Source organism: Streptopelia decaocto, assembly GCF_964273445.1.
Source record: "Streptopelia decaocto genome assembly, chromosome: 1".
Taxonomy (NCBI): Eukaryota; Metazoa; Chordata; class Aves; order Columbiformes; family Columbidae; genus Streptopelia; species Streptopelia decaocto.
This window is the reverse complement of record NC_138663.1, coordinates 13415079-13433112: the sequence shown is the minus strand read 5'-3', so window position 1 is coordinate 13433112 and position 18034 is coordinate 13415079. Positions and strand designations below refer to the sequence as shown.

General features: G+C 39.7%; 1 protein-coding gene across 5 annotated transcripts in view; it reads right to left on the bottom strand.

The window, feature by feature from the left end:
* The window catches only part of MAGI2 (membrane associated guanylate kinase, WW and PDZ domain containing 2), a 741411-nt gene that overhangs the window by 54769 nt on the left and 668608 nt on the right, over positions 1-18034 (bottom strand). For 3 of the 5 annotated variants that reach the window (XM_082044483.1, XM_082044484.1, XM_082044487.1), the window contains exons 13-16: positions 17444-17535; positions 11698-11890; positions 10617-10703; positions 8341-8589 (exon numbers count right to left, since the gene is read on the bottom strand). In XM_082044483.1, the coding sequence (XP_081900609.1) occupies positions 8341-8589; positions 10617-10703; positions 11698-11890; positions 17444-17535 (621 nt within the window). The remainder of the gene's footprint in view (positions 1-8340; positions 8590-10616; positions 10704-11697; positions 11891-17443; positions 17536-18034) is intronic. The other 2 variants (XM_082044485.1, XM_082044486.1) reach the window with 1 other exon arrangement.

The window sequence follows — 18034 nt, the reverse complement described above, 5'->3', positions numbered from 1 at the left end:
AGAGAATTTAATCCACTTATTTCAAAACACAGAGTTACCTAAGCAGCATTTAATATTAGCAGGCTATACAGAAACACTTGGATTTTTTTTTAATTTTTTATTTTTTTCCCTAGGAATCCCTTTATTCACAGTAAGAATGAACACAGAAAACAAACTGTCCCTTTGCAGGACAATTAATTTTTCAGTTCTCTCAGACTACACAAGGGATGAGACTGCAAGGGAAAAATATTTTGGCAAACAGAGATTTACAAAGATTTTTTTAAACTGTTGAAAATATGGGAAATTAGTGAGATACACTTTATATGTGTATGAAACATACAGTCCTTCAAAACATATATATATATAGATTTTTTTCTCTAATACCATCAAGTCATCCAAAATGTGATAGCTAAAAGTGATATATATGGATATCTACCTTCAGAAAAAAAGACCTTCCAAGGCAGAAATCATAATTCTAGATCCAAAAAAACCTAGCCAAGAGCACCAATGCTGCAGAAGCATTTCGTAACAACAGATCTTGTGATGGAATCTAATTTTTCTGCAGTGTGTTTTACTAAACTTTTACTCTACATGGTCCAAATTAACATCCTTCCCACACCTTCTTGTCATAGAAAAGAAAGAGTAAACTCTGTAACTTTACAACTGGGGGTCCATAGCTTGGGTCAGCTGTACACAAAGCCAGAGCAATTGCTGAATACAGATACTACTTCTAACACTGTATATTTCTATAACAGCCTCTTGCTTTTTGGAAATAAAAAAGATTTCTCCTTACTTGGGAGACCGATATGCTGGAAATAACTAAGAAGATGTCACCAACAAATAATGCTTTTCTGGTTTACATCAATAATTTTTTTACATGCATTCAGTTTTTCTAGTCGTAGCTGTTGAGTGTGTATTTTGTAAAAAGTACCTTTCCTGTTTTTTCCCATTTATAGCAGCTGAATGTCAAAAAGGATCAGTTAAGGGGAAAAAAAATCAAACCTCTACTTTATCTATTAAACTCTCTGGCAGATAAATTCTTGCAATCTTTTCTAATGTTAATGGATATAGATAGTAAACCAAGTAAATGAACCTTCCTGAGCCAGCTGTCCTTTTCAATTTTATGCAGCTGATCACATGAATATTTATTATATATTCAACTCTCAAAAGGTGCAAGAGTTTTCATTCAACCAGCAAGCTCCAGCATGACAGATTTTAATTGGGAGAATATATTAAATGTAAACATCTGTAATTTCACTGTTACTGAATAATCTAAGATTTGGGAAGCTTGTGTACAGTGGACTTTCTATCAGGGCTAATACTAGAATCAAGGTAAAACATTTTCCTGAAATTGATGAATTTTTTATGTGACATCCATTTGGAAAATATAAATCTGTGTCATGCTGCATAGTTGCAAATGATAATAATTCCTTTTGTTTATAAGGTTAATGAACCTATGAATGGAAACATCCCGTTGTGTGCCAATACAGAGCATATTTACTTGCAGAGCATGATTTTGTCACAGGCATAAGAAGACAGGTGGGAAGGAATGTGTGTCACTTAGAAATCTAAAGATCTAAGGAAAAAATCAATGAAACTTTGGTACCTTAATTCAGGCTCCTCCTGAAAGCAAAATGGACCCTGTGGAATCATTAGAAAAACTTTGATTCCCTTCCCAGGTTTGTACTAAGAAAACTCTCGGAGCTTGATCTTAGAAAACACAAGAGCAGCCCCACTAGATCCAGACAACCTCTTTGGGAACAAGCTGGAGGACACAAGTCGCCTAGAGAGGGGAGTGATGTGGCTGAGATTCTCCATGCTTTATTCTCCAAAAATATCAAATAGCAGATTGAGTAATTCATGCCTGCAAACTGCAGCAATGTATTTTCAGTGATATAAAAAAATCTCTTTCACTTATTTCATTATTATTAATTTCATATATTGACTTGAAAAACTAATCAGGTAACAATTTCTTTTAGCTCCAAATTATACTATCAGTTAAATAAGCTTAGAAAGTGTATTTTTGTAGCTGAGGAGGCAGGAGAACAGCTCAAACCTGAATATTGAAGCCAAGCAGAAATGAGAAACCAGATCCTCTGCCCACAAGTAGCTGCCACAGGGGATTCATGCTGCAGGTGGGTTTTCACTGCTCTGTTCTAAAGACCTCCATGCTGGGGTAGGTGGACATCCTGATTCCTAAAGCTCTTTTTTTCTTTAGCATTTGCAGATTGGTCACAGAAAATTGTGTCCCCAGGCACCTTCTTACCCAGGAAGGAGCATGGGTGAAATTGCAGCACAAATAACTGTCTCGGATCACACGGTTATCATTGATCAATAAGCTGTTTTTTATCTCTAAACTGCAAGGAGTTCAAAGAACCCTGGGACTGAATGGGACTTATTTCAGAATGCTGTTTTCTGCAGTCAGCAGAGGCTTATCTTGGATTTATGGTTTTTAGTTAAGACTGCATGTTTTGAGAAGTGAGAGAAACTTCTTTCATTAGATTCCGGTTTACTATTTTTTGAAAATCCAGCAGTCACTGACATATGCAGTGTAAGGGCAAATTAAATTTACACCCCTCCTTTTATAAACAGAAGGAAGATCATAACAAGTATGTACAGTATTCTGCCTTTAGTTTTTTAAAAATTTTTTTTTTATTATGCCTGTATTTTCAGTTTGTTTACGCTTTATAACTGTGCTAATTGACAGTATTTGCTACAATAAAATTCACGGAAATATTGTCAATTTTCCAATTTCACTGGAAGCTACTAGTTAATGAGACCTGTTTGCAACACCTTTTTGTTTTTTTCCTACAGAAATTAGGGTGTTAAGAGATTTAAAGGGGACAACATGTTCTCCTAGAGGAAGCTGCATCCCAAACTCACAAAGAAAAAGCAGCAGGAAGAGATGAAGTAGGTAGGGACAAGTGTACTCCATAAAGCTCTGGGACAAATTAATGCAGAAGTCTCCTTTTGGCCATTTCCAGCTGTCTGGAAGCACATTTCCATGGGATGCAGATAGTGAACTTATCTTGATACCCTAAAGTCTCCACAAGAAGGAAGTTTTCCCATGGAGGACACACACTGTTGAGTATTATCCTAAACATAATGCAATGAGTAGTTTAATTAATTCAGTGTTTTAGCTGTAATGTGACACTCAGTATTGTCATGTGAGGCAATGCCACCCCAGGACAGCCGCACCTCCATAGCCTCACGTGTTGCTGCAGGACACTGGGGACTCAGAGGGGACAGTGCCATGAGGAGCCCTTCCTCGCAGAATCACACACACAAGTATTTTTACCAGGGGAATCAAGAAGATATTCCTTGGGACAGGATTTCAGAAGCAGGCTGTAATTTGCTCAGTTTAGCGACTTAACTCTGCCGCTGAACCAGGGCATCTAAAAGATGTTAATAATCTGGGGGGGCAAAGGCAGTTGCCTGGGAAGGTCTCCACTGAGACATGAGGTTAAAGCATTCCAGATCTACTCCAAATAAAAGTGAAAAAATAGAGTTTGTAGCTTCCAATCATTCAGCTGGGAATGTGACACTGAATCCATTTAAAAAATACCACTGGAGATTACAACATGCTGATAATTTATGTGTAGCCCACACAGCAAAAGAAAACATAGAGTAAGGTCAAATTTAGGTGGCCTATCAGGATGAGAGACAAAGCACCTTTAACCTTGGGATGGGGTCTGGTGGAAAGTATGGTAATATGTTTTATGGGTAGTGGAAGTTGATCCTTTCATTAGGAAGAGGTTAGGAGCCTGGTCAGGTGAATTTTCTTTTATTTTAATCTCTTAGTACTCTTAGGTCCTCTAGATTCTGCATTAGCCAAAATGAATTGCTCCTGGATGTACAACTCAAACACTTTTTTTTATTTGTACACTTTATCTTCTTTTACTGATATAATTTTCAAGCATGGCTGATCTTGTCCTACACCCCTGCTTTGCCCTGTGAAATTTCTGCATTCAGACTTTGTCACTCATTTTCCACTCCTGATGTGTGCCACATCAGAACTGTAGTTTGGTCCAAGATAATAATCTGTGCTGGATTATAGAACATCTTGAGCAATGCTTTGACAAGGGGGAGACAAAATTTCTTCCATTATAAAACACAGGAAAAATGTGTCACAAGAATTGAATGTTTAAATGAGTACCAGTAAGTCAAAATTACATCCAGTTCTAAAGGTTGCCTCCTAACTAACTAGTAGTAATTTACTTAAATGACAGCTACTACAGTGATGCCTATAACAAAATGTGAAAAAAGAGTCTATTCCCTGATTATTGCTGTAGTCCGCCCTCACTCTGTGCCTCTTAGTGCTTTGAAAATTTCTGCAAGGCAAAGGCAGGTCTGTAAATCAACAGTGATGATGAATCCATTGCAAAGCATGTCAAGAGAAAAGCTGACGAAGACCACAAGACTTGGAACAAGAAAAACATGCTCTACTCTGGGAGCTCCTGAGTGTTTCATGGCTCCTTGCCAAGTCAGGGGGAGCATGGAGCACCCCTAAGGGGCTACATGGGAGCAGCACAGCAAACACCCCATCACAAAGGGTGGGAAAGGGATAAGAGACTCATCTGGAGCTCTGCTCCTCTGACTTAGTGAGGTGCTCCTACAGCTTCACAGCCACAACTGGTTTTATCTTTGGCAAACACCCACAGGCTGAGCTTTTGTGCAACCCCTTGAGCTTCAGGGCAACTGCGAAGCAGCAAACACATGAACCTGCAGCTCTGAGGCTGGTAGCAACTGTCTTTGAATTACTGCCTCCCTTTTAACAGTGCTTGAAGCACAAGCGCCTACTGACACAAGGTTCATACTTCTGTACTGAGCAAGAGCTGTTGTAATTTGTTGGGTTGTAAAAAACCAGTTTATAAGTATGATTTCAAGAAAAAGGAAAATACTTCCAGTGCACAATTAATTGCCTTCTTAAGAAAAAGTGATGATGATACTTAACTTCCAAATTCTCAAGTCTTTTGCTTTTACAGGAAAGTAGAGGGGGGAATAGAGTTATCAAAATAAACATTCTTAAATCAAAGGAACTCTTCTTCACTTTGCTCTGAGGATGCTCCCAGTGAGCAGACTTCTTAGGTTATGCTATTCTTAGTAGTGTCTGGCACTACAAGATATTATTTTTCCTGACCTCTTTTGCCCATTTTGATTCTTTCAGTGTTGCCTTGCAGTTACTACATCAACATTTAACTGTGTATGTTTATGGTATGTCTGCACAGCATCATTCTGAGCCATGCTGGGATGCATGATCTGGAGATAATCACACTGGTTCTGGAGCCAGAAACACTTGAACACTTGTACAACATTTCACCAAATTAACATACTGCTGCTATGAGAAGTGACTACCAAGGTACTTGGTGCCATGCAGATCCATATTTCTGTATTGATGTAAGCTATATTTTGGACATTACACCTCCTACATCCAGTTGATACTTTCTTCTTGTTGTATGCTTTCTACCCCTTATTGTGCATTTTAATTAAAGGATTTTAGGTTAATTCAAGCTGGAAGGGACCGAAGGGAGTTTTCAGTGGATGCTGCTGAACTTTTCCTTGTCTTTCTTGTATTGAAGGGCCTAAAACTTGGATGATGTATTCTAGATAGGTCCTAATGAATGCTGTCAAAAGGGGGATAATAATTTCCCTGCAATCTACTGTCTATACTCCTGTTAATATAGCCCAAGTACATGTTAAGTGAAGAAAGTGAACTGCCCTCAAACTAAAAATGGCCAAGGATTTTTAGGCTGTTTTTATCACTAATGACAGATTATGTCATTTTCAGCTTATTTTTCCTACTACATTTTTTAAACAGAATTCACATAGAAAGGGTATTTTATTCTCTGTGCTGTCACTGTCTACAGCAAATGTAATTTTTTGGTTCACTGCTGTTCTTCTAAACTTAGGATTTGGGTGCTCTTTGGGATGACTGAAATGCAGTGCAGTTATCATTTGAATAAATTCTCTTGTCACTTCTGCATCAGACTGTCATTTTTCTTTACTACTGGAGGTGTTCAACAGTGGCTCCCTATGAAGTTTCTTGAGGAAGAAGAAAAGTACCACAAGAACACGTTGGAGGGCAGGAGGCAAAGCAGGATCTTGAGCCTGGGTCTGTTCTCCTCAGCAGGATACTCCAGCCACAGAACTTTTGGTTGCTTAGGCATTTTCTCTTTCTGCTTCCTTTCCACTTTCCCTCTACACCTTCCCCAACCACAAAGCCTATCTGTGAAATAATTTTCTTGAAAAATTCATGACTGACTTAACCAATTAATATGTATGTCTCAGTGTCCTCTATGGATTATTCTTTTCCCTGTCTGATCTGCAAAGAACTTCCAGTTGGCTATTATATTCAATAAAGTGAAAACTTAGAGTCCCAAGAGGCTAATTATCCATGGTTTTGTTACAATATTAATTTTGGCAATCATGGAATTTTAAAATTCAGCTGAGCTAATATGAAAAGCAACTCTTTTAATAACTGCATGATCATGAAATACTGCAAAGAGGTTTTCTGAGATCATTTGCTGTTGTGCAGTATGTCTTTCCCAGTACACTCTTAGTTGTTTTCCTGTAATGAATTTAGAAGAATGAAGTTTGGCCCTAAAAGTTGAAACAGTTATTTCCTCAGGAAGCAGTTTTGAAGAAACAACAGTTCCTTCAAAACATGTTTTGAATGCAGGGAAAGGACTGCATCAGGCTGCAATTTACAAAATGACAAACACTATCACGTGTCTTGGTTTTTGAGCTGTGATTACCATTCACAATTTCAGATGGGTGTGGTGGGAGACCACAGAATCACAGAATGTCGGGGATTGGAAGGGACCTCGAAAGATCATCCAGTCCAATCCCCCTGCTGGAGCAGGAACACCCAGATGAGGTTACACAGGAATGTATCCAGGTGGGTTTTGAATGTCTCCAGGGTAAGAGACTCCACAATCCCCTGGGCAGCCTGTTCCAGTGCTCTGTCACCCTCACTGAGAAGAAGTTTCTTCTCAAACTTAAGTGGAACCTCTTGTGTTCCAGTTTGAACCCATTACCCCTTGTTCTACTGCTGGCTGTCACTGAGAAGAGCCTGCCTCCATCCCCCTGACACTCACCCTTTATATATTTGTAAACATTAATAAGGTCACCCCTCAGTCTCCTCCAAACTAAAGAACCCCAGCTCCTTCAGCCTTTCCTCATAAGGGAGATGCTCCACTCCATCATCTTTGTTGCCCTGCGCTGGACTCTCTCCAGAAGTTCCCTGTCCTTCTGGAACTGAGGGCCCAGAACTGGACACAATATTCCAGATGTGGTCTCACAAGGGCAGAGTAGAGGGGAAGGAGAACCTCTCTGACCTACTAACCACCCCCTTTCTAATACACCCCAGGTACCATTGGCCTTCCTGGCCACAAGGGCACAGTGCTGGCTCATGGTCATCCTGCTGTCCACCAGGACCCCCAGGTCCCTTTCCCCTACACTGCTCTCTAATAGGTCATTCCCCAACTTATACTGGAACCTGGGGTTAAGAAGTTGATGTCTCTCAATGTAAAGCCTTCTATGCTTCCTGCTTCTAGCGGGCGCAGCTCTCAGTTAGTTAAATGCCACTTGAAACACCCAAGGGTGCCCCTGTGTCTGCAGCTGCCACTACCAAAGGGTCAGAGTCTCCTGTAGGTCCTGTGTCACATCTGCCTGACTTCTGCCTAGATGTATCTAGAACATCTTTTGAGATGGCACCAGATGCCTGTATTAAAGCAGTGAAATTGAGCCCCAATAAATATTAGTTTTCTGGACATAAACTAGGCTGTAATCATTAAGGGCATATTCTGCCACTACACTTACTATCTCTCTGTACACAGTCATAAATTTTACACTATGTATAGTCCAGGCAGTTAAAAAATCAAGCTCCCTGAATGTCCATGTAACCAGTTTTCCCATTTTTCAGTAGCTTCTGCAGTGCCCAAATTGGACTGCTGCTGTCATGGGGTTTGCTGTGATCTCAGCTTTTATTTCAAGATCCTGAACTTCATATTGATTAAAAAAAAGTGTAATTCAATTGCCTGTGGGGGAATCATTTATTCACACAACCCTGATGGTTACCTGCAGTGTGTCTCCTTGGGATAGAGGAACAGAGCAAATCTACTTTGGGGGTGAATCCTGTGGCAGTCTGACAGCCAAATGAGTGTGTGAAGCACAGAGCCTCAGAGGCCAGAATAACCTGTGTCCAAGGCACAACAGACAAAAAAATGGTGCCCTTGGAAGAAACCTTGAGAGTCCCTTCAGTTTTGATCTCTGCAGCAATTACTAGCTTTTTTTTTTTTTTTTTTTTTTACTTTGGGGTGCACTTGGAAAAATATACTCTGAAAAATGTGGTTTACTTACTTATTGTGGACCCAGATTCGGGCCTGTTCAGGGAACTGATGATAACAAAGCCAAAGCCTTCGTTCTCCTTGCGGTGGATCACAACGTCACTGGTTTGCAGGCTGTGAGCAGTGAAGCCCTCGGGGGGTGTAGCATTGCTACTAGAGACAGCGTGATTACTGTTAGCATAAGTAGTGTAGTCACTTCTTGGAGAACTGTGGTGTGTAGACACTGAGCCTGGGCTTCTGCCATTCTCTGGGCACGGTTCTCCTACAACATAAATCACACCAGTATTACAGTCTGACTAGCTCAGTGGCTCCATGACTTACACTACATTTGCTAATGCAACATGAATACAGTTGACTGCCTATAGCCCAGACTACCGCAAGTATTAAACTAGGAGCTGTAATAGATGCAGAGAGACAGGGATCTACACAATTATGCAAAACATTCAAGGGCAATCAGATAAAGCAAGCATGAACACTCACTGCTAAGCTATCTACGAGAGAGGAAAGGAAAGTAAGAAACAGTGGCTATCTGGATTGCAAAAACATTAGCAAGAACTGTTCCCTTGTCTGCCGGCTGATCTGTCATCAAGAGGAAAATGTGACTGTCTAATCCAATATAAAATTATTTGTGTTTGGATTAGAAGAATTTAAGCAGTCAGCTAACATAGAGTAATTAGGATTAGCTGCATAATGTTCTTCTTACAAGTTGATTAGCATGCTCAAAAGACATTAATGATACAGAGCAGTTATACAATGAAAAATAATCACAAATAGTTTTTCTGTGGGTGTCATGACAGAAGCAGTACTCATTTAAAGGTTTTGAAGATGCTCTTGTGTGGTGAGTTGGAAAGAGCAGAAGTGAAAATGGAGTCCATCCACACTTCACTATTGCTTTGTAGTAACAAGAATGGGGAACAAGTTAAATCCTGTGGGATTACACGCTCTTTTAGTACAAGCATTTTGGCAATTGAAAATAGTAAGGTTACACTTCCAGACAGGAAAAAAGATTTATATTCATCACAAATCTCAGTTGTTTACACAAATTAGTATTTATTGGCAGTTTTAATACAGAACTTTCAGATGAATCTAAGTAATACGTTTTCTGTTCGGAGTGATGAGAGTGGCAGAGTCATTCTACTGAACATGTGAAGAGCTTACGCATACACTCATACATCCCAGGAAGAGAGCCTGCAAATTAGACTTTCAGTACGTATATATTAATAAAATAAACATAATCCAAGGACAAGCTGTTGTTTCCTCAGTCAGGTGTGTCCTTTAATAGTCCTTCTGCAACTATGAAATAAAGTGATTAGAGAGAATAAAGAGGAAGAAAAACAAACAATTATTATACTCCTGCGCCAGAATTGAAAATCTCCAGGAGTTATTGAACCAAATCTGCAACTAAATGCTATAGTCAGTGACAAGAGAAATCTCATTTTCTGGCTGTCATGTTTCAGAAAACTGAATACTGTTTATGTCAGTGTGGCTGCAACAGAAAGGAAATTATCTTACCCTGCAGAATGACCAAGAGCTGGCTTGGCCATAAATGAATGCAACTGAATTCCATTAAGCACAGAAAAAGAAAGATAAAGGAGGAAATGTTTAAATGGCTATTCGGTTGTCAGCTGTGCAACAGATATTCATCACAAAAAATATGTTTTGCTTCTGCCTGTGAAAAAATGGCATTTTAATCCGCATTGTTCTGAATATCACATTTTCCTAATCAAATTGTTTTCCAGAGCTCGCGAATGGTGATTTTCTGTTCCAGATCTGCATAAATATCTGTGCAAAATGGTGATTCCAGGTGAGGGCTAAGATATGTGCATCAGCTGTCAGGCAGGTAAGGAAAACCCCAGATCCCTCTGCTGTATACATTCACACTAGTGAGAAATTCACAGGAAATCAATTGACCTGATGAATTAGTATTGCATTTTTCAGTCATGCCCAGCATCAGTCATTTAATTTTTTTTCCCACAAAGCTTATGTTGTAACACACCAAATTAAAATCCTGTTCAGCTCCTGAAATGCTTAAACATTAATGTGTTACGCACTCTACTCCCTGGTGTGGCACTCTCAAGGCCCAAGAATGACTCCAGGTGTTTTACCAGCTTGCCTCATTTTCTGTGCCAGGAGACCAGAGTGTCTAATAGACCCTTTTATTTAATATTTCACAAGCAGCAGCAAAGGCTGGCATCCACTCTGTGCTACCCCTCGTGCTAATTTTGCCTGCAGCCTGTACAGCCGCCTGACCCGGGAAAGGTGCTAAATCGCAAGCGCTCGGCGGATTACCTTGGTTATTGGCCATTTTCCTAGCGCTGGGGGAGCTGCGAGGGGGCGTCGCGCCGGGCGGAGGGGGACCTTTCTGGCTGGAGGACTCTGGAGTCAGTAACAGAAGAAAGTCAGTCCCGCGAGAGCGCGGCTGGCAGGGAGCTGCGGTGCCGCAGTGGGAGGTTGACTGGGAAGACGAAGGTGAGTGGGAGGGCGGCTTTTTTGGCAGGGGAGAGAAGGAGATCGGCGCAGGCAACGACAGCGGATCTGGGGCGCAGGGAAGCAGAAGACACGACAGGCTGGGGAGGTGGTTTTGCTCATTTCTGGTGCCTCAGTGAAGTGTACTCACCACAAATGTCTCAAAAGTTCTGAAATAAACTCCTTTCCTCATGTAAGCAAAGGTTGCAATGGAAAGGCGGCAGATTCTCCCTTTAAAGCTTTAAGAGACGCTGCCACACATTTTTCCTGGTTCCAGTGTTTTTCAATAATTGAGATTGAGCTAGTCTAAACATTTAATTTACTTCAGATTCTTCATATTGTTTTAGGCTTACTTTCTGACTGTGTCTGTTTGAAGAGAGGATCCGGCCCTGTTCCTAGGAGCTGCTTGTGCCATACAAATGGTTTTCAGGCAGCTGGTATTGCAGTCGGGGGGAAATCTCCAAGTGACATCAGTGAGACCAGAAATGGGCTTTTAACACATATAAGAGTGAAATGAGTTCCTGCCCTAAATGGTCAACAGTCTTTGATCCTTTCTCTCATTGCTTATTGACATGGTCAGCATTAACAACTTAGACTTAGGTGAACGTTTTGTCCCAAAAATGGACAAGAGGAGACAGCACAGACCAAGACAGCATGGAACAAATCCAGGGCACTCATGATCACCACACCGGGGTTGCCAATATTGTTTCCACTTCTAAAGGAAACAACACTCAGCTGCAGTGTTTTTGTCACAGAAACAAGCAATACATCTTTACAATTATTCTTCAAAATGACACAAACATTCAGTTTGACTTTACGTATCTCTATTTTTTAAAGCAGCACGTGTTTGCGCTGCCAGCATTGAGATCTGTTTTCCCTTTCACCTTCCCCAGCCTTCACTTACCCGTGGGTAGCACCTTTCTCCTCACAGTAAGATTCACTTGCCCGTTTCGGGCAGCGTTATGCATAAGATCAATCACATATCGGTGGGTTTTGCCAGCCACTGGAATCCCATCTACATACACCAACTCATCACCAGGATGGAGACGACCATCTCGGTCTGCTGAGCCCATGGCAATCACTGCTCCGATGAGAATCTAGGCAGCAAAGAAACAAAATCCCGTCATATATACACTCCAATTCAGTGCTATGAATGTTGCAGTGATTGTCCCTTTCTTTCGAAATTAAGCTAGTGATTCAGTGCAGGTCAAGATACCTGTGTGTGTGTCTGAAAGCTTTGCTTCTTCTCTGTGGGTATGACTGGAGATGCTTCCTTGCCTTTGGTAAGAAGGTAAGATGTCTCCTACCCACGTAGGAGTGATACACCTGAGAATGGATGATCTACCCGATCTGCCCGAAATCTTCAAATCAAGACTGTCTATTAAGGTGTGTTGAGTTTATACAGACTACATTATGCAGAAGATCTAACAGATTAATTCCATGTACGGATCTTTTTGACTCAAAATTAGTTAGTCTGCATATTTTTTATTCAAGGTTCCTCACTGCTGTGTGATTTAAGCAGCTGGAGTAATTCACTTGAAGTCAGTAGTGGAAGTGATCCCACTACACAGAGTTTGCTTTGGGCTTCTTTAGGGGAAAAGAAGTGCTATATCAAATGCTGTTACTCATAATAAGTAATTGCTCAGCTAGTGGTTGATTAACAAAATGGAAAAAGGGGAAAATGTCAGCTTACTCTGGGCAGATGTTGTTTTCTCAAATTGACATTTTAATGTAATTTGTATGGAACATATAAACTGGAAAAAAATCTGTTCAAAACCTTTTAATGATTTTCTCCACTTTCTATGCACATAACTTCACATAATTTATTAGAAGACGACATATATATTTTCTCTGAGGAATAAGTGATAGAACAGTTGAGATTGATTCAAACAGAACCTGCTTTCTTTGAAAGGATATTAAAGCATTCACAGAGTGTGTTCCAAAGTTTCCTTTTTCTTGTTCAGTGTGAGAGTGAGTATAGAATGATGGATATGACATGCCGTGTGACAATCCACTTTAAATAATAAAAGATAAAAGCTATCAAGTATTGCTTTTCATGATGAACTGCAAAGGCTAGATGAGGTAGTCACACAGGTAGTCTTATGGTTTTTTATGGTCTTAGCAACTATCCCAGCAGTGTGTTTAAATGAAACTCCACATGGAACCTGGAGAATTTTCCCCAGTTTCTAGCCTCCCTTTGGCTCACTTTTCCTGTCAAAACTTAGCAAAGAGAGAACATGATGTGGCACTTTCCTGCTTCCTGGTGTTCCTGGGATCCTGTTAAGCAGTGCCAGGCTGAGTTGCCAGAGACACTCTTTCAGGTTCTCCATTCTGTTCTTCAAAGCTTTGCAAAATACTTTGTGCAAAATCAAACTATGAAATATGTATTTATGCTCCTTTACTAGACAAGAAAAAAAGCTGTCCAAAGCTACATCTATCTAGATCTCCACAAAGCGTTCTCAAAACCTTTACATTTGTGCATATTAAATGAGTAAGAATTTTTTCCTAGTTATCTTGGGAAGAGATAGGTGATAACTCTCTGCAGGTTGAAAGACTGTAGGTAATGACTTCCTCCTTTGGTTTTACTGATAATTTGCAGTTTCTTTATAATTGGCTGCCAAAGGATTGAACATTTTGTGCATTTTTACCATTTGGGGAAACAGAAATGCAGCTCATAGCAAGGTAGGTCATCAGTATGTCCAGCAAAGTGCAAAAACTCTTTCTAGTTTTGACTAATTAAGCAATTGTTGCTGATATTTCACATGTCCACAGTGGAATGTAATTGTGTTACTCATCTCAGTGGTGGAACAGACTCCTAACATAAGCATCAGGTTGGTGAGTTTGTCAAGATGATGGCCATGATATCTGTTATGTTATTGGTTATATTTAATAGCAAGAATAGCTTAATTTTCCTTCTCTTTAATTTTCTGTGTCTGAACTTGTTTCTTATCCAGTATCTGCTCTCATTTCATGGTTGAGTAGTTTCCATAATAGTTACAAATTCTATAAGCAAAACACAAATGGAAAAATATTTATCAAGATTGTATTTCTTCTGTAATGCAGCTTCATACTGCCATGAGATTGCTTTGAATGCATGAGGAAAAGGAAGATGACATGTAGGCCATAAAGAGTGTGTTGTAGAGAAAAGGGAAAGTTTCACCTATTGCTTGAAATTAATCATGAGAAATACTGGGATTAGGAAGGCTGTGACAGAGCATAATCTGAAATTGAAGCCTGGGTCTATTAATTCGTACATGTTAATCTGTTGTGATATTGAGTTTCTTTCTGATACTTGGTAATTATCTGACTTCGAGTTTCAGTTTATCTGAATATAATACAGTAAGTTCACAGGCACATAGTAAAATCTAAATAATACACAGAAAATGTATGATTCATCACACCTCATTTTAAATGTCTGTGATGTCTAAATCCAAGCTAATAATCTGAACTCTGTCTAATCACTGCTAAAACTAGGAGCCCTTAAGTAGTGGTCTGCATTACCCTAGTGTTTTACTCTATGGACATCTGTTATGTCTTGGCACTGTCTGTTTCTTGTCACTGATCATAAAAGGAATACAGAAATACATCTTGCAGGCATTTTGGAGAAGAATCCCAAATAATCTGTGTTGAAAAGGTGAAACAGTGTAATTATATATCCCATGATTTTGAGTTTGAGCTGCACAAATGTATCCAAAATACTTCTCCACTTTGCAACAGCAATTTGCAGCTTCAGTAAAATTCCGGTTATGTATATTTGCAACCTTTTAGTGATATTATAAATCACTGTAATAGAGTCAGATTATCTCTAACTCCTCAAGTAACTGGGAGATGTGATAAATACCTGTGGTGGTACAATCTCATGAGATTACAGACATGATCAGAAGTGGCACAACCCACAGTCTTGATATTTGAAATTTCTTACTAAACTTAAATCCTTGGGAAAGTATCTTTATGCTTACAAATACAGAAACTGCAGTAGCCCAGCAGCACTTTCTTCCTCTAAGGTGCGAGGTAGGTGATATAACTAGAAGGAAACTTAAGCTACATTCCCTCTATAGTGTCAGTGTTACCCTTCTAAAAAAAACTTTGCGGATTCTGCTTATTTGAAAAACTTATTGCCTTATTCTGAAGGAATCATACTCCCTTTTAGAAACCAAACCACAAAGACAAAAGGCAAGGAAAGCTCCCTCTTGTTCTGTGTTACTTGACTGCACAGCAGGAGAGCTGAAACAAATATTTCAAAGCATTTCTGTTCTTGTTTCATAGGAAATACAGGGGTTTGGAGGACAGGCAGAAAATTCCTATCCTTTTCTGGGGGCGAAAGAAATGGGAGGCTGCAGGTGGGCTGTCCATGGGGGAGCAGGGAAGCAGTGGAGTAGAGAAAACAGAGTTAAGAAATCTTGTGTTTTGAATACAAAATAGATGGAAACTAAAAAAAGTGGAGTGCACCTATTGTCTTTATTAGTGATGAATCTGAGCGGTGAACACAAGCAGAAGGACAACAACGAGACAGTGAGAACTGAGAGGTTCAGCACTGCGACACCTTGCTTTGAGGTGTCTTTTTGCCTTGTAGGATCCTCAACCTCAAGCTAGGATCTTGTTCATTTTGAGGACCTTGAGACATGGCTTGTGGGGAGACATAGAGCCTGTTAGATTGATACGTCTGGGGAAAAACACTTTTGTATTTGCAAGACCTGAAATAGAGATAGCAACCCTGAGGCTAAGTGCAGGCTGAGAGCAATTGTTCAGCAGGGCAATGAAGCATCTTAGAAGGTGGTTCACAGAAGGCAGAATTTTTGGTCATGCTCTCCAGAAATAGCAAGGTGCTTATCTCCGCACTGGGTATCCAGCTGTGACTCTCTGACTTTGGACAGTAAAGCCAGGTCAGTCCTTTGCTGAAAAGAAACCAGAAAGACCTGCTTCCTCTGTAACAGGTCAGTGCATAATGCATGTAGCTGGGAGGCAAGCGACTCGTTTCCAAATTCCCACTCTACTGTATTGTTGAGCAGAAATGTAAATTCAGGTCTTCCACAACTCCAGCATGTATTCTTAACCACCAGAATATTAGATATTGTAAACCAGTTTTGTCACAGTCCTTTAGGTTGAAATAATTCTGTTTTATATAAATAATCTTCTTTTAGATGAGGCATCTGAGCTGCACTTTTCCCCATGAGAATGTCATAAACCTCCAATCTGCAGAGGTCTGTGACTAGTTAATTATTCATTTATAATTAAAAAAAACACTAGAGAAGACACCAAGACACACATTCCCAGAATACTGAGCATCCCTGTAGCCAGGGACACTTTCCTGGGAGATGGGAAATACCACTAGACACTCCTGTCCAAAGCAAGTAAAAGGATTTTTCTAAATCTTCCACTAGTGCCAGTTCTTTACAGGGTAAAATGTTAAAATGGGACATTTCCTCTAGCTCCTAATAGATTTCCTCTCTGATTTCACTCAGCAGGTGAGCTTTGAGAACCTGTACTGGCTGGGCCATCCAGAAATGACATGAAAAATGCTCAGGTGAAGAATTTGAAGATGATGGCTCAGTGGCCTCATTTTATGTGCGCTGGGATCTGCTCCATGCCAGAGGGGCTTCAGACACACTGCAAGTGTAGATGATGAAACAATGTTGTTTTGAAGTTCATCTCTACAGCTTCACCTTATTTAGCTTTGAAAATCCATTCCAAAACACTTAGTCTAAAATAGAGTCTTCGCATTTAAGCCAGCACTTGAAGCACCTTTGTTAGAATACATTGCATTTGTTTCTTTTTACAGGAGGCATTGGTAAACAATGTTTATCAGTACTTCAAAAGATGTTGACAATGTGTTGGTTAATGTTAATGCTTGAATGACAACTATATTATTCTGTATGAACTTGAATATGGAATAAATAAATCTATCAACTAGTTATACATTATCTCAGAAATGTGGTAACACAGGACTTGGACTATGCATAGGGTTGTGATAATAAAATGTTATCATTATAACTTGGGATTAGCCCTCAATGACAAACCATAATCATAGTTATTTTGAAGGAGTACTAATTCTGCCTGCTCTCTCAAAACTATAGTATTTATACATATCACTAATTTACCAAAATATGTACAAATTTAAAAAATCGTGTATATGTTTTACTTTATATTTTATTTCACCTGCAATGCATCTATGTTGGTTTTGTTACCTGTTATTTGGTTATGGGGATGCCTGCCTCTTAATGGTATAAAGCTACCATTTTTAGGCCGATGCATTATGTGATGTTGTCATCTAACCTAGAACATGGACTACTGTTCCCTGGTGGGGCTTTCTGTGTTTTTGGAAATAAACTGCACTGTCAACAGTACCTTTTAACATTATACATATATATAGTCTGCCTACATTGAACAGAGTTATGCATAGTTTTATATAATCTGGTTTATAAAATTTTCTGCTTAAACTTGGTTTTGGAAAGTAAGGATTAAAAGATGCCAGGTCACACTCTGCAGCAAAGGGCTGAGAGTCCTGTCTTTTTCTATGGATGAATAAAAACCCCATTTTACTCATAGCCTTAATAGGGCGTTCATTTGGGCTCAGCTATGTAGCAATATTCTTCTGAACTTTACACAGCTTATAAAATTATGAAAAGGAAAGTCAGGAAGAAACAACTCACAGGCTGTCCAGGCTCATCTCCTCCCAGGATTCTGAAGCCAAACCCAGACTCCATCCTCCGAAGGTGAACATCCAGCTCCTTGTAATCGGGACCTGGTTTAAAGGGAAATCCCACTGAGCAAAGAATTTTGGCTTTGTCTTGAGAATTTGCACCATCTTCCCTCCCACCTTGTTTCCATTGCACATGACTAATGGCATCCTGGTTAGAACTGGTGGAAACAAATGGGACACAATGTGTTGTACAAAGACAAGGAGGAGACTTGAAAATGTAGCTATCTTGAAGGATGATTATGCTTAGTAGAATATACTAAACCAAGCTAGAACACATTCACAGGAGAACAGTACTGGAAACATCTGTTCAAAATAGAGGTTATAAAGGTGCCTTCTTCCTGCAACTGACTTCACAATATACTGCTGTTCATCCACCTCTGGCATTTAAATTGTTTTCCTTGAAGTTTGTTAAAACCTAAAGAGAATAAACTGAAATGGAAGATAAAGATGAATTGAAAAGTTATTAGTCCAGCTTGGAGAAGGTGAATAATTGTTACAAGTTGCTTTAGTTTCACATACAGACGTAAACCAGTCTTTTTAT